Here is a 22,400-nt window from a genome sequence, read left to right as displayed (position 1 = left end):
AAATTTTGTAGGTATGTTTAAAGAGTGGTTTAGGACATTTGTGTGCCCAGAAATCAGGAAACAAGTTACTTCCTAAGTTGCCTGGATGTGGCTGTGCTGGCTTGCAAGGTTGTGGGAATGGCAGGAACCCTTGTGGTAATTTAGGTCAGTGCCTTTGTGCAGCTGTGGGGCTGTGGCAGCTTAACTGATGAGTCAGATTAACTCCCCTTCCCTGGCCTTGGGTCCTGCACATGCCTCTGACTTTCTGCCACGGCAGCCTTACAAGGGCATGGTGTTGGTGGAAGAGCACATTTGCACCCAGAAATTATTATCTATTTTGTGATAGGAGCAACTGAGCAGCCACTTAAATCAGGGTATAAAATGAAAGCATTAGTCCCACGATTACACACTCGGGAAGAATGCAAATGTGATGAGAGAAATCTCTATGTGGCCTGCTTTGTTTCTTTGTTTCTTTTTCCTCATCTTCCCCCAGTGTGGATGAGGACAGGCTTTTCCTGAACCTAGCTCTGCAAAGATGTTTAATTTCTCATTGAAACTCCTTGCCTTCCTTTTGCCCTCTTTGTCTTACCTTGACATACATAATTTCCTTCACCATCCAACAAGCCACATAAATTGTGTTGGAACAAGCTTGTTCTAAGCTGCACCAGTTCCCCTTGAGGAACTCGAGGCTTTCCCTCTGCTAACAGTGGGAAATGTGGCAGGGCTGCTGGTCACAGCAGGACTCCCTGCAGCAGCATGGGCTGTGTCTCCTCTCCCCACGGCTCCCAGCATATGGTCAGTATCCCTCAGACATCCCTCATTCTCTGCCCTCTTACCACATGGGGTTAGCTTCAAAGTGCCAGCAGGCTTTGATGCAGAATGGGCAGAACTTATTTGCTGAAACATCTATCTCTCAGAGAGAATTTATATGCACAGAATTGTATTCAGCTTTGGGAAGTCTGAATGGCAACGGTTTTACAGAAGAATTTAGGGCAAGTTCTTTATGAGTAACCCTCTTTTGCTTCGTCCATAGTGTTTCTGTTTTATTTTGATGGGTTTTTTGGAGGAGGGAGAGCTCCTCCTTGGTGGTGTGTTGGGCTTTTTTGCACCCTTGTTAATCACAGCACAAGAGACAAGCATTGGTCATATGTATTGAACTATTTAAAGGATTTTTTTTGGTGAAATATTGATCAGAAAAGCCTTAGAAAATTATAGGTGAGGATAGCACATCAAGGGAAAAGTATCTTGCTGGATTTGGGATTTTAAACTAATCCATAAGAACTGCATTGTTACATAGAAAATATGGTAACTTTATAATAGGCATATAGATATTGTTAAGGTACTTCTTAAAAGGTTTCTCGTTTTAGGCACATATTTTGGAAAAGATAGCTTCCAAATAATCTTTTATACATATGTACTGATTACTTTTTTTCCTCTCCAGGTAAAAGTATGGATGAAATCAAGAAGCTGCTGTTGTTGGTTCTGGGATGTGCTGTACAGGTAATGATTCATGGAAATTAAGGTTTTTTCGAATCTGGGGTTTTTGGTTTTTTTTTCCTGTAATGAGAAAATCAACCCAAAGATCAGTGCTGTATGAACAAATCTTGAACTCAAGACAGCTCGTGAGCTAAATTGTGAGAAACACAGTACGTGAAGGAAAGAAATGCAGGGGAGAGGAAGCACATTGTGTGATAGCAGTAGCCTCTATTTGTTGCCAGTGCTTAATCAGACAGGATGTGTACTTTTTAGCTGTGTTAACACAGTGGGACGAGATTAGTTTTGAACAGTGTTCTTGATATCAAGATTGTTGTTGGTTTATTTTCTTACTGTTTTAAAATACAAAGTGGAACAGTACATGTTGATGCAAACAAATAGTTAAACAAGTCTAAACATTTGTTTAATGAATCATGATTTTATTTGCACAATATTTTGATTTAATATGTGTTAAAAATACCAGATAATTAGATACTTTGTATACTAATGTGGAGATCTTTATGTGACATTTGTTTAAATAAATAGAGAGGCAATGTATATGGGAAACTCTAGAGAAATGCACAGCAGTTACCAGATAAAGAAGTCAGTGTTCTGCGCATCAAACCTCTGAGGCAGTTAACAGTGGCCTCGTTGCAGGCAGGCCTTTGCTGATAATTGACCTTGTTTGTAGGTCTGCATTGTGTTTTTGCCATGCCTTGGGACACTTACCCTGCTCAGCTATGTCAGCTCAATTATGTCAGGGTAAAGCTGTCTATGTATTTGTGGCTCTGAACTATGTCAGTGTTGCATTGCAGCACAAAGAATTGTTTTGGCTACTGAGCATCATCAGTCCTCATTTGCTGGTCTGAGGTTCTTCCCAAGGAAGTAAATGGTTGAGTCTCAGAACCAGGCCCCAGAAGGACACTGTAAATGAGTTTTAAAAAAACCTTTTAAATGCTGCTTAAGTTCTTCACAGGGCAGTGTTGTTGCAAGAAGGCAAAAATGTTCTTTGTGCACAATCACAGACATAGAGATAGCAGATGTCTGCCTCTTCTAAAGCCTTAAGTAAAAGATTTACTAAAATCTGTTTGTCTGAAATGTCACTCATTTTTATCCAGAATGTTTCCCATTTTTTATCTAAAGCATATGTTGATTTAGTCCAGCAAACAACATTGGGTGTTGTGGTAAATAGTATCTATAGTGATGCATCTCTTTTCATTGCCAAAACCAAACAAAATGCAAACAGCAAAGCAGACAGGTTAAATGATGCAGTGTAAATGAAGGTTTACATTTGAGTAGCTCCATTAACAAAGCTGTGATTATTTCCTCTGGCTGTTTTACCACCTCTTCATCACATTGCATGTTGCACTTGTTTTTAAAAGCAAAATCAGCCATTTAACTTAGCCTTGATTGTACTGACTAAAAAGTTTAAATAATTTAATGCATTATTTGGTGCATGTTCCATATGGAGTAGTGAAGTGTTATACCTTCTAGTGTGACACAATGTAGATCTTGAACAGTTTTTTCTTAGCAGTGTAGGTTGTTTGAGTTTGGTTTTTTATTAAATTTAAATGAAAAATGAAGTAGTAAGTTTTAGGGTATGTAACACTGTTTCAGGGTGTGCTTTCTTTTAACAGTGTGAAAGAAAAGAAGAGTTTATTGACAGAATAAAACAACTGGATATTGAAACCCAAGCTGCCATTGTGTCACACATTCAAGAGGTAGGAATCTTAATATTGTCGATTTTGGTGTTGTATCTCTCCCTTCCTTGACTTAACAGGATTTTTTTGCTATAAAATGTTTAAATAGAGTTTCGTAATGGATTAATGAACTTCACAAAAAACAAAGTGGAATATGCTGCTGCACTCAAACTGTAAGATGAAAATGATTAGTGTTGGGATCATTACTTGGCCCAGTGGTCTTTTAAAGAGATGCAGTGGTAAATGCCTTGCTTGCTACTTACAGGTTATGCAAAAGGAGTTTAAGAATCCATATGCAGTATTGACAAAATGTACGTGTGCCTTGGAAGCTGCACAGTCCCCACACCCTGTGGGAGGTGACAGTGCCTGCCCAGTGACCTGCTTCAGACTGTGGCCTCTGAGCTAGATGGTCTTGAAGAGCTGAAATTGGACATGTGCTCTGTTTAAAAAGGTGTTTGATCCAATGACAAGCATTCTTGGATTTCTAAGGTTTCAGAAGAAAGAATGAATGTAGATAGGCTTACCAAAGAGTACAGAAAGTCTCTTACTTTGGAGAACCAAGTGGAAGTGCCCCTCACTGGGAATATGTTAGTGTCAGTGCCTGCAGGTGTGCAAAGCCTGGTACACTTGAATTTGGGAACAAATAGAGAAAGTCTTAAGACAGGAACTTTTTTCTTAACATTGAAAAAATAGTTCATTTTTAGGAGAGAAAAAAAAATCATGATGAGCTAAGCACATGGTTATAATAAAAGCTGGAACAGTCATTAACTGATCTTGAGAGACTTGCCTGATACTTCTGCTAAATGATTCAGAGTAAATCAATTTAGGTAGGGTAGCAGTTGAAAGATATACTGCTAGCAGCAACCAGAGGTATTTCTGCAGCTGATACAGCTCCTCCCAGCTGTTCCAGCTGAAAATTGCAAATGCATTGATATCAGGGATTCTTCTTAGTAATATTCAGTGTGAGATTAGTCCCTTCTGTGTGGAAATCACCTCTGGGTCAGTAAGACAGCTGCACACTTCTAATACGCAACTGCACATTGATAATATTTATCTGATCACTTTTAAAAATCAGATTTAATAATTATAAAACATGTAGGTACCAAAAATTTCTGGGTAGTGTTACAGTTAAAGTAGTTGCATTTATTATTTGCAGCCTGAATGTGATAAAATTGATATGTTTTTTAATTTATGGGTAGAAGAAACTGAGGGATGCTGCTTATACGGTGAATAAATTTTCAACTCAACCAGTGGAAAGACATACTTTTTTGTTCCTATTCCTAGGTGACTCACAATCAGGAGAATGTCTTTGACTTGCAGTGGCTGGAGCTCCCAGATATGGCCCCAGAAGAACTAGAGTCTCTCTCCAGGAATATGGTTTTCCACCTCAGGAGGCTCATTGATGAGAGAGATGAATGCACAGAAGTATGAGGACATATCTCTCCCATATAGAGCTCATGAGAAGCAGCAGTTGTGGGCTCTGTTCCTTCTCTTGTGTCTTGGTTGTGCACTAGGTTTCTATTTCTTCTGGACGTTTCTACTACACCTCTGAAAATTTGTAGAAAGATTTTGACTTTTCCATTGATTCTTGTGTAAGCACTAAGATGTGGCGAAATGATTGGTAAAGAGGAGTTGAGCAGTCTCTCCATGAAGTGGAGACCAAATGTCTCTGCATGTCTGTCCAGTCATTTGGGCAGTGCTTGCTGGCCTCTCTGTTGGCATCTAGCCATTGGGCTCCATCGTCTTCTCTAGCTTTTTTGATTCATCAATTCCTTCCCCTTCAGATCTCTGGAGGAGCCTTCTCCTCTTCTTTAGCCTATTAATCTTCTGTCATGCTTTTGACTGCAATTGTGTTAGTTGAAACAGTTAGTTGTTACAAGCTTTTTATGAATTCAAGGGAAACAGACTGCCTATTTTGAGTATTGACATAAGTAGTGGAAGGAGAATGTTTTAGTGGTTGGAGCATAGTGGAGATTCCTTTCCTCTTCTGTGTAACCTTTACTCCTGCCTGTCACTTGAATTCTGTATCATGCCAGACTAATAATTTCCCAAATGTAAAAACAATTTTTAGGTATTTTTAAAACAATGTATAAATACACCATTTATCTCTTGGCACTACATAGTCTTCTGTATTTCCAGGTCATTGTAGATCTCACTCAAGAGAGAGATTATCTGCAGTCTCAGCAACCACCAAGCCCTATGAAAGTACCAAGTCTAGATTCTCCACCAAACCCTGCAAACCCTCTCTCTAATGAAGAAAAGCAGCACCTTGCAGTGGAGCTGGCAGACACAAAGGCTAAATTGAGAAGAATCCGTCAGGAGCTGTAAGTCGTCGTTATTTTGTGCTTCTAGAGAGACTTGCATATTAAGTCCTGTACATCCTGAAGGAGCCTGTTGGCTCCAGTACACTGGCTTCTATAGGAGCTCTTAGAATCAGCTTTCAGATCAGAGCAGTAGGAAGGTAGAAGTGTCTTTCATCTTTTTTTCTTTCATAATTGGCCTCTAAATGTAGAATGAAGACTACTTCCATTCTTCTTTTTGTGTCTCATCTCTCTCTTCCCCCCTTCAAAATACCAACTGCTAGCTCTGCTTTTTGACTTCAAGTGGAAGCTATCTCTGACAGCTGGTGCACCAATGAGACTTGAACACAGGAACTTAGTATAAAAATAGAGTTGCAAATTCAGATTCAAGATATGTGTATAGTTATCATAAGAAAATGATGAAGTGTCATAACAAAGAATATGCTGTGAGACTTTTTCTCTTCGTTTACAGATTCATGGCAGTGTCCATATAATCAATATTGTTTCATGAAAGAAAAAAATTACTAAGATTTTTCTAATTCTTTTCAGGGAAGAGAAGTCTGAGCAGCTTGCAGATTCTAAACATGAAGTTGAGCAGCTCACCCTAGAGCTGCAAAAAATTAAGCAAGAGGTGAGATGGGCTCGTTTTACTGTCACAATTTCCATGTGTAAAAAAAAAATTCCTGTTTCAGTGTGAGGCTAAAATTACTAGTATGCCTGTTTTATAATGAGGAAATCAACTTAGTCCAACTTAGCAGGCTGTTTAAAGATTATGGTTGTGGCATAGCCGTGCTGTGCTTCCCACTTAACTGTTGAGAGCAGTCTCATCTGTTCAGCTTGCAAATAGCCTGGGAGTGCCTGAAGCTTATGCAGCATCAGGCATTAGTAGTATCAGAGGTCCAACAGGCTGAAGAACCTCTCTGTCTTGTAGAGAATTTACTGGCTGCTAGGAGAATTCTTACTCTTTAACCAGAGGAATACAATTTGTTTATGCATACAATCAGTAAGTAAATACAAAAAAATAAAGTTTAAAGTACATGCTTAAAAGTATTAGCTTAGATTTCTCTCCCTGCTTATCCCTCACAGAACATGCACCTTGCCTCAGATGCTCGCTCTGCACGAGCCTACAGAGATGAGCTGGATTCTCTGAGAGAGAGGGCAAACCGCGTGGAGAGACTCGAGATGGAGCTGGTTCGCTGCAAAGAGAAACTTCACGATGTGGAGTTCTACAAAGCTCGCATGGAGGCAAGTGAAAATTAGGAGGAAGATTTGCTGAGTAATCCTTAATGTTTGGCTTTTGTTGTGTTACTGGTTTGTGTGTCATTTGTCATTGAGCTGACCATAGCAGAACATCAAGAACAAAAGCAGAAGTTTCATAACACACATCATAGCTATTGACTGAGCATTATTAAAACTTCTTTCTGTAGAGGAAGTACTTGGTGCACACAACATAAATGCCCATTAGTTTTAAAGAACTCTGCTTTAGTTCAGCATTATGTAGCTAAATAGGACAGACCTTTTCTGGACACTTTTCCTAGAGTCCAGATCTTTAGTTTAGCTTTAGGTAAATTCTCTCTGTTCCAAAGTTGTTCCTTGGACAAACATTTTAAGTAGCATTTATAAATTAGTTAAGTGAATGTACTGTTTTTCCTTAGGATTTTGTAGTAGTTGCAACTGTTGTTAAAATGGCATTTTTAAGGATGACCTCAGATGACAAATTCTAGCTACCCCTTTTGCAACTGTTGCTTGTAGTAGAAAGGTGAAAAATTTGGATCCTCGCTAGTGTCATGAGTGGGATATGTCAGTGAGAAGTGTGTGGTTTTGTTCCAGTACTAATGTCCTAATTAATCACCTGCAGCTATGCCCATCCTGGAATTATTAATTGAATTAGGTTGCAAAAGACCTTAGAGATCATCTGGCCAAACTCATTGGTTCAGCATGGCTGATGTTAAATTTAGGTAGGACTGCTCTTATTTTCTTTTCTTTCAGTTCTTTGAGGAATTTACACCAAAACTCCCAATAATCCACATATATAACACTTCAGCCAAGGTCAAATAAACATCCAGACTGGTAAACCAAATGGAGGTTTAGTAATTGACAGCCTCACTATAATTAGATAAAATTCCAAGTCTGAGGTGGAAGAGTGATGTTGCCAGGCCTCTGGCTGAGAGCACAGACCTTATTTTTCTGCTCTAAAAACTCTACTTTGTAGGTTATTTTTTTCCCCTTCTTTAACCTAAGGGGGCAGCTAGCTGCTGCTTCTTATGAATAGGTTCACTAAAATGGATGATTATTAAATGTAGTAATAGACTACAAAAGCCTGTCTTGCCTCTCGGTAATTCCCAGTTTGCATTAGGAAGAATGAAGCTCTGCCTCTCTCTGTTTCTGGCAAATCAGTCATGCTCTACCCTGGCACACTGGGTATCAGGGAGCCATCCTGATGTTCTCCTTCTGGCTGTGCACTGGAGATGCTTAGCTTTACCTGCTGCTCAGATAAATTTACCTGGAGCTCAGAGAGGAGTTTTTGTGTCCCCTTCATTTGAGATCAAGGGAGTAGCCTTCTTGATTGTCCCAGAGCCAGCAGTTTCCTGCTCTGCTGTCTGCATGTCCTGCACTGCTAATCTTGCTTGACATAGCATTCAGTTAAGAGACTTTCACTTTAGTTTCAAATTTCTTCTAACACTCCTTGCTCTCTCTTCCATCCTGTCAGTTTTTGGTGGAACTGTAGAATGTCAGAGATTAGTGCTGGCTCTCCGGGGATACCTCCCTGCAGTACTGTAATGGTTTAACCCGAGCCATTAGCCAAGCTCCTCACAGCCACTCACTCACTCACTCCCCAACAGTGAGATTAGAGAGCGAATTGGAAGGGTAAATGCTGGAAAACTCATGGGTTTAGGTAACAATGGTTTGATAGGGAAAGCAAAACCCACACACACAAGCAAATTAATTCACTGCTTCCCATGGGTAGGCATGTGTTCAACCATCTCCAGGAAAGCATGTAATGGTGACTTGGAAAGTGAAACACAATCACTCCAAATGTCATCTCCTTCCTTCTTCTTCTTCCTACTCTATATACTGAGTGTGATGCCATATAGTCTGGAATATCCCTTTGGTCAGTTTGAGTCATGTGTTCTGGCTGTGTTTCCTCCCAGTTTCCCATGGACCCCTAACTTCATTGCCATCATGGCAGCACAGAAAGTAAAAAAGGCCTTTGCTCTGTATGAGCCCTACTCAGCAATAACAAAAACATCTCTGTATTAACGCTGTGTTCAGCCAAATCTAAAACACAGCCCCTTACTAGCCATTTGGCCTACCCCAGCCATAACCAGTACAAATATAGTAGTGGGACCAGGAATATTTCCCATCAATCTGGTATATGTCTAAATTGGAGCCATAGTCTGGCCTTTTGATAAAGTCACTTATGTAGGAGCTGAGCTTTTCTAACAGGCAAAAGGATTGCACAGCTGTGTGCAGGGCGCTGTGTGGTTTAGAATAGACAGTGAGTTTCACATTCTCACCACTCCCTCTTGCATCATTGATCAAGTTTTGACTCAGCTGTGGACTGACAGCATTGAGCAGCAGGCAAACTCCTTTGGTCTGAGGATTCCACAGGGCCCTAGTCTGTGTTTTTATGGTCATAGAGTAGCACAAAGGCTGTTCATAGTAGCCAGTATCCAGCTTTCCATGGGGCCTCAGTTTTCTGTCAAATCTCACTCAAGTCCTCTTCCCCTCTGAAAGAAGAATCAGTGTCTGGGATCTCTGCTTAGATTTGTTCAGGGATGTAACATGGTAGAGATTTCTACCTCCAGACAGTACAGTGATTATTCATTTCATGGCATTTACTGGTTGCCAATGGCTTGCTAAGCTCTAACCCTTTTGACCTGAACAAATTATCCAGAGCACACAGTAAAAATGTAGGTGTGTTCAGCATCAGCCATTTTCTGTGGTAATGTGACACCTTAGGGCTCATAGGGTCTTGACAGCGTTGTTGTTAATAAGCAGTGCCAGATTGGTAGGTGAGAAGAAAAAGAGGATTTAATGTTGTGCATCAATGCAGAAAGCTATTAAATGAGCCCTTAAAATCTTTTCCTTCCTGGTATTGCAGGAGGAGTGCAAAAGGTTGAAATCTGTATGTCAGTGTAACACATTTAAGGCTTGTGTGGTGTTTTTCCTTCTTTGTATGTCTTGACAAATTGTTCAGGAGTGACATTTTAATTGAACCGTCGTTCAAGGAACATGAATGTCCTCTGGAGCCTTCCTGCTAGGGTTACTTATCGGAGTCACAACTGTGAATGTGAAGGAGCAGCTCAGTGCAGGGCTCCCTCCACTGAGGTGCTTCTCTGCAGTGCAAAGCTCCCTTCTAGGATTCATCTCCACCGAACTTTTTGCTGTTCCATGACATGAGATTATTTTCTAAGGCCAAGGAGTATGCCTTGCCCAGTTGTTCTCCTTCTCATCATAATCAAATTTCTATGCAGGATGATGGGAGGAGTCTCTTGTCAATTAAAAACAAAACAAAAGCATGTCTTGTATATTGCCATGTGAGTGGTCAGTATTTGATTGTCACAAGATGTTAACTGTGTTATGGCTCAGTAGCAACAGCTGCTGAATTGCCTGAAGGCAAAGGTTTGAATTGGGTCCAGATGCATGTGAATTTTTTTTTTCAGATTTAAAATCTTCTTTCAATCTTCTTGCTACTTTAGTTTCTGAAAATGTTCCCCAGTGGCAACACACCCTGCTTGTGCAACCACTTATGCCCAGAGTTAATTGTAACCATCTGAATGCACAGTGCCCATTCTTAAAGCTATTTCAGGTTACAGTTGATAGGGCATCAAACCACAATACGTAATTAATTTTAGAAAATGCAAAAGCTGAGTTATACTCAATGTATTAAACAAAAAAATCCTCAGCCAACTGTTTTTGTTGCTGATTTTCAAATAAACTTACAGTTATAAAATAATATTGGTGAATTTGTTAATTCAGTTAAAAATGAACTTTAATTCCAGTGGAAGCAGCACCATCCCATGGCCACCACCTGCTGACTGTCTGACAAGTGTGATTTGTAGCCAGTTAGATTTTTAGGTCAGCTGTGTTATTCCAGCAACTTCTGGGAGATGTTAGTGCTGACATGTTTTAGTTAGGACAGCTTTTCTTCCCAGGCCTTGAGATGTAGCTCTACAAAGTGCCTATGGACTAATTATTTAAATTATATGAACTTTTCAGTATTAAGACAACCTCAGATCATGGTGATCTGAGAGTGAGCAATGTCTACCTTGTCACAGCAGGCATTTTCACCTGGTCATTAATTAAATATTTCATCAGAGCTACTTTGAACTGGCATGACTGCCCATCCTGGGTGCTCAATGGAAAGTGCTTCAGTTTTCCATATACTGCAGCTCCCACCAGTTTGTGGTTTGTACCAGAGCCTGCATATGTGTACGTACTTGGCACATAGTTTGGCTCTTGATGAGACACTAAAATAACTAGTTCCTGCTTGGTAGGCAGTTTTAAGGATAGTTATGAGGTCATATCTTTGAGGTCAGACACCACTTTAGTTCTTAGGGCTGTGGTCCAGATTGAGTGTGGTGATCTAGCAAAGTAAACTCTTGGCATGTTGCTGTTTCATTACAGATATTCTGGCAGCTTCCATAACACCCAGCAGTTTTTGTGCCATGTACTTCTGGTCTGTCATTTGTTCAGTGTCAGCCTTTCAAGTTTGCCCACCCTGAAGTGACCCTGTTAGATCAGACTTGGCCCAAAATGCAGGTTCTGTAACCTTAGTGTTTCAGTATTATTGTTATTTTAATTGCTTGCATGCTCAGACATTTTAATTGAAGATGAACCTCTTCACAAACACTGACATAGTTGTCCTTTTAATGCTACTATAGTAGGGAAATATTTTCGCTCATGATTTGCAAGTTGGTAGCTGACCCACTGAGAGATCAAGGGCCGTATGGTACTGCATAAGGTAGACTTTCCATATTATGCCATATACAGTCAAGCTGCAATAAACAACTATGATTATGAAAGGCTTTTAAATGATGGGCCCCTGTAGTACTAAATGGCAGGGGGAGTGGCTGTCATCAAACACTCTTAACTCATTCTTTACATCTATCTTCTTTCCTTTTCTGTTTTTTTTTTTTCTTTTTTGCTTGCTTTTTAAATAAATGAGCTTATATAAGGCTTCTTAAGGCTGATAACACCCCAAAAAATAAGAAGGTAGTTACTGATTAAGTTGTGGAATTGATTTGGTCATGCCTGGTGATCTTTCAGGAATCTACTTGGTTTGGATGTTTGTGGTCTGAGAGATCAGAATGAACACTGTGTCAGCAGAGATATCACATTTGAAGTCAGTTATCCAGGAATAAACTTGTCTAGCATTTTGTCCTGTTTTCACATTTTCTGGTTTTGCATATTTCATTGGAACAGCAGAGTGGATGGGGAAAGAATTATGAAGTTTCTGTAGAGATTCAGTCTGCTTCTTGCCCAACTATAACTCATCTGGGGAAAATTCCGTACTGTATCCATTTAATCTCTGAAATGCTGATGCATTCCTGTCATAGAACATTTGTCTTGGACTCAAGACTTATCTGAGGATCAACTAAAGTAAAAGCTAGCAGTGAGGTATTATAGTTTAAAATGAGACATTTTTAATAAATGTGTTTAAAACATGACCAACATTTAATGGCCAGATTTCATGCTTTGGATATTTCATGTTTCTAGAATAAGATACTTGAATTAACAGAGTTTCATTTGATTTGTCATTTGCAAGGAACAGTTGCAGTGCAGTATGATTCATCTGCTTCTAATGCTGTGGCTACAACAAAGTGATAAATTAAACTTCTACTCAGTAAAACCAGATCCAAAAGCCCTAATGAGTAAGCAACGTGGCTTGTGCAGTTCATGCTCATGTGTTTAGTGGGGAAGTGGCAGGGAGTGTTAAGTGATAAGTATAAAACAACTTCTGCTGTTCAAGTGAATTAAAATTCTGTTCATGAGAGAGAGAAAAACTTTATTAAACAGACATTTGCACATGAGTGTACTGAAACAGGAATGTGGATCTTGAATGTATTGATGGATATTGTTCCCCATCCCTTGAAAGTAAATAATGTATTTTGAAGCTGGGAAGACAAGGAATTATGATGAATTGGCAAAGGAGTTATAACAGTGGAACTGAACAGTTGCTCTTTTGTTTGCACCTCTTGATCTAGCCTCATATAAAGCAAAAGAAACTCTGTTAAGCTTGTAAAATTCAGGAAAAAACCATAAGAAATATTAGATTTACCTGCATAGTGGCTCAAACATGATAAAAATTGCTATCATCTCTCATTATATATTAAGTAAAAGTTTTTCTATGAAACAAACATGTCAGATTTCCTTCTTATTTTTTGCAATGTCACTTCATTAAAATCACTTGGTCTATAAAAAGTCAGTAACTAATCAACAATGTTACTTTTCTTCCCTAGGAATTAAGAGAAGACAACATTGTATTAATTGAAACAAAGGCCATGCTAGAAGAACAGCTAACCATGGCAAGAGCTCGCGGTGATAAGCTGCATGAATTAGAGAAGGAAAATTTGCAGTTGAAATCCAAACTTCATGATGTAGAGCTGGTATGCACTTTCTTTTTCATTATGCTAATATTTTTAACTTCCATTTTTATCCTTGCAACAGATTCTGTTGGAAATAAAAATGTGGAGGATGCTGTATGGGACTATATGGGATGACTGAATCTCGATGCACATCAGTGACAAGGGGTGTCCCTCAGGGATCCATACTGGGACCAGTGTTACTTAATATCTTTGGCATTTATGGTATTGTCAAAGGGGTCAAGTGCACTGTCAGTGGATTTGCAGGTGTCACCAAGCAGGGTGGTGTGATTGACACACCTGAAGGATTGGATGGCCATACAGAGGGATCTGGACAAGCTCAAGCAGTGAGCCCATGGGAATCTTATGTGGTTGAGCAGGATCTAGTTCAAAGTGCTGCACTCTGCTATCAACACAGGCTGGGGATGAACAGTTCAGAGCAGCCCAGCTGAGAAGGACTTGGGGGTGCTGGTGGATGAGAGATTGGACATGGCCCAGCAATGTGCACTCACAGCCCAGAAAGCCAAATGTGTCCTGGGCTGCATCCAAAGCAGTGGGCAGCAGGGTGAGGGAGGAGTTTCTGCCCTTCCACTTCCCTCTGTTGAGACCCCATCTGCAGTGCTGCATCCAGCTCTGGGGTCCCAGCACAGGAAGGATGTGGACCTATTGGAATTAGTCCAGAGGGGGGTCTCCAAGATATCAGAGGGATGGGGCACCTCTCTTGTGAGGCAAGGCTGAGGGAATTGGGATTTTCCAGCCTGGAGAAGAGGGGGCTCCAGGGTGACCTAATTGCTGCCTTACAGTTCCTAGAGGGAGCCTAAGAGAAAGATGGTGGAAGACATTTTACAAGGGCATGTGGTGATAGGACAAGAGAGAATGGCTTCAAACTAAAAGAGAGTAAGTTTAGATTAGATAGTAGGAGGAAGAAATTCTTTATCGTGAGGGTGTTGGGGCACTGAAAGAGGTTTCCCAGAGAAGCTGTGGATGCCCCATCTCTAAAAGTGTTAAAGGCCAAGTTGGACAGGACTTTGAGCAACCTGGTCTAGTGGGAAGTGTCCCTTCCCTTGGCAAGAACTACATAATGTTTAGTGTCCCTTCCACCCCAAACCATTTTATGATTCTATGATTCAGGATATTATAAAGGTCATGTCATGCTCAGCTTCTCCAAAGTTGCTGGAGATTTTGTATGCTTTTCTGGTGACTTGATGAATTTCTGAGTTTTGGTTTCTGAAAAGCTGAAAACCACTGAGGAAGCATTTCAGTTCCCACAAAAGCAAATGACCCAAACAGTCACAAGAAGCAATCATAGATTCATTCTCCAGGTCTGTTTTCAGGAGTTAGAATTCAAATTACGAGGCAGATGTTACTTGCTGATCCATACAACTGTGTCCAAGTTTGATGTGATGAGTGGAAGCTCTGCATAATTCAAGGTTCTATCTGAAGAATTCCCAGTGTGTCAGAACATGATGCTCCATGCTTTTGAAGAGCTTAGCTCTGGAGACATCTTGAATCCAGTCTGCCATACTAGTCCTGGCTTGTAGTGGCCCTGTCATCAGCCAGTAAGTTTTCACTGCTGTTCCCCAGTCTCCAAGTGTATCATGGACCAGAGCTGGTGCTAAACAGGGCCAGTTGGGCTGTGCTTTCTGTGGCTTATATAGGTAGCCCACAGCAAACACTTAATGCTGAAGATGTATTTCATTATAAAACCACAGTGTTTAAGGAGATTTTTCTGCCCTCAACATGCACTGTGCTTGTAGCAGCTCAGCCTGCAATCTCGGAGATGAGCTGAACACGCTTTAATTCATGCGTGTCTTGCACAGGACCGGGACACAGACAAGAAGAGAATTGAAGAGCTGCTGGAGGAGAACATGGTCTTGGAGATTGCACAGAAACAGAGCATGAACGAGTCTGCACACCTAGGCTGGGAGCTAGAACAACTGTCTAAAAGCACTGATCTTGCAGACAGTGAGTACCACCTGGGGTAGCTGTGGTGTTTGTGGCCTGTTTTGGAATAAACAGAAGTTGAATCCAAGACTGGAAAGCTTCCCTCATTCAGCCACTTAATTTGACCTTTGTTTTTGTTTTTTTTAACTTCTGAAATGTATTCCTCTTCCTTTCACTCTCTTCTGAAGGCATCAAAATGTTTTGCTTTTGTTATGTTCATCACTGAGAGAGACTTTTAAGTATTACACTTTAATAAAAATTAAAAAATGAAGCTTTGTAAATGACAAAGCAGAAATGTCACATTGAATATTTCTAACTGAATGGTTGGGTGGAGTCTGTGATCTTTAGTATTCTTTAGTACAGTTAATACAGACAGTTATGTGGTCTTTAAGTCCCAGGAAGTAATGTATGCTGAAGTCATTTATTTTTACTAGATGCTGAAAAATGTGTGCAGTTAAAATAACTGGCTGATTTTTTTTCTTTGAGTGGTTGATTTGATTTCCATAGCTATCACAAACATAGCTTATTCTGTCTTCACTGGACAGGTTTTAGCATTGATTTCTCTGTTTAACATTTATTCTGTCTATTATGCCAGCCTAAATAATTTGTTCCTAAGTGGAACTTGGGAAATATAAGCTATTTCCTCTAATTCAGCATGCAGCTTTGAGTATTGAGTATTCACCTTATTTTGCTAAGACTTGCGTATTTGGCTTTGTGAACCAGGAACAGTTGAACTCAAAGACAAAGGAATAAATTAGAGTAAGCAGATGTTAAGTTTCCAGTGAAACTGTCTAGAATAGCTTTGTTTTGTAAAACAGCTGTGTGTGGCTGACACCAATTCTGAAGTCTGCTTGCTGTCTAGGATCCAAGTTCTCTTCACTAAGATTAATGGCTAGTTAATTGTTACTTCTAAATAATAATCTTGCAAAGCAGATTATGTTAGCCTGAAAAATTAATGTCATTCTATTACTCCTTCTGTGTAATCAAGGATATTGCTCATTGTGTTAGTGGGGGGAAAAGACAGTTCTCTCAAAACTTGAACATTTTGATCAAGAGTATTTCAGGAAAATGTGAAAATACCTAAATTTTATGGTCTGTTCAAAATACAAAGTTTTGTTCCCTTCCTGATTTTCTTTCACTATCGATCTAATAAAAGGAAGAATGCTAGTTACCTCTTATTTACTAATTTCTATAAAACATAACTTTAAAAATTTGCTTGAGTAATTTAGCACTGCACTGGTGTGTATCATTTTAGCACTGGAGCTTCAGAAACTCTCTGATTAACCAAAGAAAAAGAATGATGAACTGAGAACATCCATAAATTTGTATTCAGTAGGAAAATAAAATGGTGAAGGAAGTGGATTTTTTTTTTTTTAAAAGAACATTTAACTTTGGACTTTTATTTCATGGAAGTGTTGTTCTGATTTACAGTAATTCTCTGTAAGAAGTTTTATTTCAAGCCATTTTGCTGTTCTGAATGCAGCTTGTTTGTACAAATAGAGTCAGACTGCAAAACTCTTCTGGAAAATCTCCTGTTCCTAGATATCAAGTTGAGTCTGCAAAGGTGGCGGATAGAAGATTTTACCAGTTAGTTTGGTATTTTAAAATAAAAATAATTTTAAAAATGAGCATGGGGAAAAGTAATTTAGCTGGACTTCGCTTCAGAACAGATCTCAACTGGAGGATTTAGCTAATGTTAAGTACTTGAGTCTTCACTTGACCAAAGCTTTCCAGGTGATGCTCTGTAAAAGAGATAAACAGGATTTTACCAATCTCAGAAAGTTACCAGCTTAAAGTAGTGCTTATTTAGACGGAGCTATTCATTTTCTTAGATTTAAAGACAGCATTAAAGTCAATTTCATATGAAATGTGGTTTTGAGGTGATGGCTAGCAATTATTTCATGTGTACAAGAAGGTTGCTCTTGTAATTATGCAGATGCTGGTCAGAGAAATTGCCAGAGCAGTGAGGATTTTGAGGCTGAGAGCTAGTGAGACTTTTGTTCTACAAGCATTGAGCAAAACAACATCTTTGTTGTAAGACTTGAATAAATTTTGTTAGTTCTGAGATTTCAAATTCAGACACTTCTCAGATCAGCATTCTGATGGGTGTCCTGTGCCTGCATACCTAGTAGTAAATTGTTCTCTATGCTTTAGCATACTCTTGATAAAGAAGGTGTAAAGATAAGCACCGGAGTTCTCTTTTGTAAGAATTTTTTCTATGACTGAATGTGATTGCATACCTGAGTTTTCATTAACTCTTGGAAGTGCACCACCTTCCTGTTCTAGCAAAACCTTACCAGGGGTTTACTTTCTGCCTCAGTTTATTTCCTGTGATGAAAGTGGGAGATGGTATTGTGGTATATTTTGTTACTAACATTAGATGCACTCCCAACATGAATAAAGTGAATTTAAGAAGAGTTAAGAAAGTAAGCAACTTCTTAGATGGCTGGCTGTTCAGATAGTACCCTGTTTATTAAAGGTATTAATGGTTATCTGTGAAAATGGGTTCTGTTTTTAACCAAGTATTTACTTAGCAGTCAAGCTAATTGTAAGACTGACAGCAATAATCTTCATCCAAATAGATCTTGTGCACCTCAGAAGGAGACATTGGTGAATTGATTAGTGCCACCTTCTGCTTCTCATGTTTCAACAGCCAGAAAGTCCTTTGTGTTCGAGTTGAATGAATGTGCTTCAAGTCGAATACTGAAGCTAGAGAAGGATAATCAGAGCTTGCAGAACACAATCCAAGAGCTGAGAGATGCCTCCTTGACCTCCAGAGAGAGCAGTCTAAAGTTTGTGGAACTGGAAAAGGAAAATCAGCAACTTAGCAAAAAGGTAATTTGCTCACAGGAGCAAATGGAGCTCTTAGGTTTTTTTTAAACACGGTGCACAGAGGGATGTGCAGCATTCCTAAATAATGACAGTTTTCAGGGAGTTCACCTGTGATCCCCATAAGCGTGACCATGATTTTGGTCCCGTCTATTTAATTGCATTCTAAAGCAATTCAAGCAATTCTGATAATTTTATTTATTGCCTTCTACTTCAGTCCCTGCTTATGTGCATCATTGTAAGAAAAAGTTATTGCTCCTGTTAAATAAAAGTTCCTGTTAAATAATTCAGTGCCTGTTTGCCGCTGGTAGATTGTACTGTTGATTGTGTCCCTTTCTGTTGTCTCACAACAGTCACTACTGGGAAAGGAAGCCATGGTCCCACTGAACTATTTTTGTTTTTTGAAAGTTTATTGATTTTTACATGTACGTCCAATAATTTACACAGGTGAATTCAGCTTAGTATGTTCTAAATGTCTTTCTTGTTGTCCAGAGTCCTGGACATGCTTTTTCTTGTCCTCTTAGCTGTTATAAATTCTCTAGTGTCTCTCTCTCTGCAAAGATCTCAGTTCTTTCAGTCTTTGTAACAAACATGTGGGTCATCACTTTGTAAATTTATTTAAATAACAGAGTGTGTTGCACTCTGTTATTAACTTCGACTACATTTAGCTCAAATGCCAACTCAGTGCTTGTCCTTATGAAACACACTGCTCAGTTCACCTCCAACTACCAGCCTTATTTTTGTCTGACTAGTTACTTGAATGCTCAGTTCTGATGAATTGAGCCAAGTGCTGCTGGGGAAGAATATGCTTCCTACTCTATAGTATGAAACATTTTCATGTTGGATTTTTCTGCATTCCTGCCATTCATAAATTATCCAGAATATAAGGCTCATTTCTCCTTTTCCCATTACTTCTGTAACCTGTGTGTGTGAGACATTGATGTAATGATTTCAGTTGTGTTTGGCTTGCCTGTGAGCTAGCTGAATCCCTTAAAGGACAAGGGTAGAAAGCACCTACCTAGATGTGAAATGCTGCTTGTGGATTCCTAGATTGTAACAAGCCCATTTCTCTGCTAGGGAGAGCAGTGTCCAGCGCTGGATCATTCCATCTTCTGGAAAGATTCATTTGCTAAGTTGAGATCAGTTCTGCTCTTTTTTCTTTCTTTTGTGAAGAAGGAAAACTGCAGAGATTCAGTTCACTCTAATTTTCCATCCACACTTCCATTTATGACCTGTTGTGTATAAGTAGTTCAATCCAGCTCTAATTTACATGCCTAAAACTGGAGATGGAGGCGCAGAAAGCTCTCAGCAGATACCTGTGGTATACTGCAATTTAAGTCACTTGAACAACTGTGATCAGCCTCTGGCTTAGCCCCAGGCAGATTCCTGTGGGCACCTCCTGTTACAGCACTGTATTGGTGCCAACAGTTGTGATTCCCCTCAGTTAGAATACAGTCAATTGGGCCAGGGGCAATAATAGGCAAACTCTGATTTGTTACAAAATGTTTGCTACAGTGGGCAGGGGAGAGTGGAAGAGCTCTGGAGGAGTGTTAAAGTCAAGCACATAAGTCAGAGGACAAGAGATAAAGAAGTATTTTTCTCAAATGTTTTGTGTCTTTGGGATTCTTTTGGTAACTTCCCTGAAATATCCATTGTAAAATCTTGTCTCCCTAAAGTTGTTTAACTGAGCTGAGATTTCATCCACTGTCTGAGACTTTCAAAACTTGTTGTTTCTATATGCTTGTCTATCTGCTGATCTAGTGGTTGGTGGGATCATGTAGCCAAAACAGTATTATTCAGGTAGTACAAGAAGAGATGTTATAAATAAAAACTTACATATTTTTTCCCTTTTTTACTTCTCTTCCCTTTGAGGTTTTCAGAGGAGCTAGTAGTAGAAACCCCTCCTTTCAGGCCCACTCAAACAGCCCAAGTACCTGTCTGTTGTCTCTGACTTTCTGAAAAAAGTTGTAAATAGTAATGTCTTACTTGCCTCCAGTTTACTGGGAAGTGTAGATGAAGATCAGCTATTGCTGAGCTGCTGAGTTTGTTGCAGCCTTCTGTGAACTGATCCTTTGAGACCAATGAACCTCCACATGGTTACATTTCTGGCTGCTGAGCCCTCCTTATCTCCAATCTGGGCAGCCCCTGCTTGTTCAAACACTTCCTGTAATGAGGGGCATGTTGACATAGGCAGAGCCCAGCCTCCAGCTATTTCCCACTTGTAAGAATTAAGTTAAATACCCCTTTCATTGACTTTTTCAGTGTTGGCAGAGCTGATAATACCAAAACAAAAATGAGCTGATACTTGTGCAGAGCTGTAGGTGCTCACAGTACTTAGCAAACTTAAAAAGGAATTATTTCCTGATCTGGGGAGTATAGTTCCCAGAACCTCTTAGTTCTAAGTATTGAAGAGCTACTACTTTTCTGTTCTTCATGTATTACAAGTACAACTTTCAAAATGAGGAAGTCAGAAGACTTTGTTTGTTGTAGGACTGGAGCCTTACTCACAAATCTTTCAAATACAGTATTGTCACCTGCTGGGGAAAAGAGGGCCTCCAGAACATAGGGAGTGGGAGCATAAACTTGGTCACTCCAGTGCTTTAGTGTTTTTCCTCTGTTCCTGTTTTATGTTGGTGTTTTGGTCTTTTTAGTGCTGTTGCTCACTGAGGTGTCTTAATAACTGTCTGCATTCACTGGTACAGTAAGACCATCAGTGATGGAGAGGCTTGAAGGGGGCAAGTTCCTCAGGAAGGGGAGCACCAGAAACTTAATCCCTGTTGACAGGAGCACAACAGGGCATTCAGCAGGCAGGTGAACTAAGCACTTCTTACTGCTGTGCCTTATATGGTCTGGTCTTAAAAGGCATGAAGAAACAGGATTATTCAGGTGAAGAAGATTCTTAGCACTGCGAGAAAAACACAGCAGGTCCTTTCCCTTCTCTGAGACTGGTAACTACAGGAGAAAGGGATTTAATCTTTCAGCCATAGTCCCCATCTCATTTCTCTCTGGTCTTCAAAATGACTTGAAGTGCTTGTCCTTTTGTCCTGTGGTTGATGTATTTTGGTGTGTTCTCTTCACACAGATTGAGAAGTTGCAAAATCAAATTGAAAAAGAGAAGCAAAGCAATCAAGATTTGGAAACCTTGAGTGAGGAGCTGATAAAAGATAAAGAGCAGCTACAAGTTGTCATGGAGACTCTAAAAGCCGACAAAGACAGACAGGTGTGAACTTCTCAAATGTCATATAACAACATGTGCTCAGTAATGGTAATTCAGTGATGCCATTTAGAGCATCTGGTTCTCTCAGGGAGATAAGGCAATTTGAGAGCTATTAAATGCAGTTTGAACTTGTTCAAATCTAGGTTAAAATCTTTTTCAAGTGTAAAAGCCCAACATGTTTTGCTGGTTTCTGTTCTTGTTACCATAAGGGAATCTTCAGACCGTTATATGAACAGCCATTCGCCCTTGAGGGAAAAAAGCCCTTGGATCTTACTAAAACCAATTGGTTTTAGGATATGCAAATAAATCCTCATTTTGTTCCTAAAGGTTGGTCTTCCACCACGTGTATGGCATGATTGGTTTGGTTGAGGTTCTGTAGCCAAACTTTTTGCTCTGTTTAAGAGATGCTGAGAAAATACTTACTTCTTCTGGAGTGACGTTTTAATTGCCTTCAGCTTTTGCCACTGTATTGTAGTTCATGTGCAATGCCTGAAAACTCTTATTACAGGTTTGTGCAAGTGTCATCTACTGATTTGACAGATGAAAAAAATACAGACACAGATCATTAGAGACTGGTCTGAATATTCTCAATCTGTATTAAAATCTATTCTTAAATTTTGGTGAGGTGAAAATTAAATTGCAAAATGTCTTATTTATGTAGTTCTTTTCATGTTGAAGGATTTTTACCCAGACTTCCACTTGGGAAACTGCACTTTACCAACAAAGCCTTGTATTTTAGTTAGAACAAATACAGACTCTTTGTGGCAGGAATTAATAGATGGTTTGAAGGTAGGGCAGGAACCAGAAATATTCCCAGTTGTTAAAAAAGAGTAGTTTGTGATTTTTTTCAGGTCTAGTCCCTTTTGATTTGTGTGGCTGTTGTCGATCATAATAATCAAATGCAAATTGCAGTCTAAATTGCAATTGCATCAGCTGAAATTTGACCAGCAGGGTAAGTGTAGTGTCCTTACAGGAAGTGTGTCTTTAAGGACATCTGTAACTGGTCTACATTTTCAAGTATTCTGAGGTTCCTGGCACCTTACCAGAGATAATTTCAGTCTTCAGATCCCCAAGATGAAGGTAAACCTAGTTAGAAAGGTACTCTCTATTAAGAATGATTTGTAACAAAACATTTTCTCCAAGGTGTTTTCTGAAGGTCCTCTGTCTGCTTTTTCCTTCTGCCCCAGCCTTCTTGGATGGTAGCAGGAATATAGCAGAGTTTTTAATTTATTAAAATAATTTTTTTTTTAATAGTTTGGGTTCTTGGTTAACAAGTCAATAATTTGCTGAGAATTTTGTCTTGGATTAAATGAATATGATTTTGTTAACAGTCATCTCTCTGCTTTAGGACTAATTTGTACCACACTTG

General features: G+C 39.5%; 1 protein-coding gene across 2 annotated transcripts in view; it reads left to right on the top strand.

The window, feature by feature from the left end:
• The window catches only part of CCDC88C (coiled-coil domain containing 88C), a 97,071-nt gene that overhangs the window by 45,495 nt on the left and 29,176 nt on the right, over nucleotides 1–22,400 (top strand). For both annotated transcript variants that reach the window (XM_030274863.4, XM_030274862.4), the window contains exons 5-14: nucleotides 1,421–1,479; nucleotides 3,090–3,173; nucleotides 4,437–4,577; nucleotides 5,292–5,476; nucleotides 6,002–6,083; nucleotides 6,539–6,697; nucleotides 12,919–13,065; nucleotides 14,862–15,006; nucleotides 17,639–17,820; nucleotides 20,897–21,034. In XM_030274863.4, coding sequence (XP_030130723.4) covers nucleotides 1,421–1,479; nucleotides 3,090–3,173; nucleotides 4,437–4,577; nucleotides 5,292–5,476; nucleotides 6,002–6,083; nucleotides 6,539–6,697; nucleotides 12,919–13,065; nucleotides 14,862–15,006; nucleotides 17,639–17,820; nucleotides 20,897–21,034 — 1,322 coding nt within the window. The remainder of the gene's footprint in view (nucleotides 1–1,420; nucleotides 1,480–3,089; nucleotides 3,174–4,436; nucleotides 4,578–5,291; nucleotides 5,477–6,001; nucleotides 6,084–6,538; nucleotides 6,698–12,918; nucleotides 13,066–14,861; nucleotides 15,007–17,638; nucleotides 17,821–20,896; nucleotides 21,035–22,400) is intronic.

The sequence above is a fragment of the Taeniopygia guttata genome, chromosome 5 (assembly GCF_048771995.1).
Source record: "Taeniopygia guttata chromosome 5, bTaeGut7.mat, whole genome shotgun sequence".
In the NCBI taxonomy this organism is placed as follows: Eukaryota; Metazoa; Chordata; class Aves; order Passeriformes; family Estrildidae; genus Taeniopygia; species Taeniopygia guttata.
The sequence above is the reverse complement of the archived record's forward strand: the minus strand, read 5'-3'. Positions and strand labels throughout refer to the sequence as shown.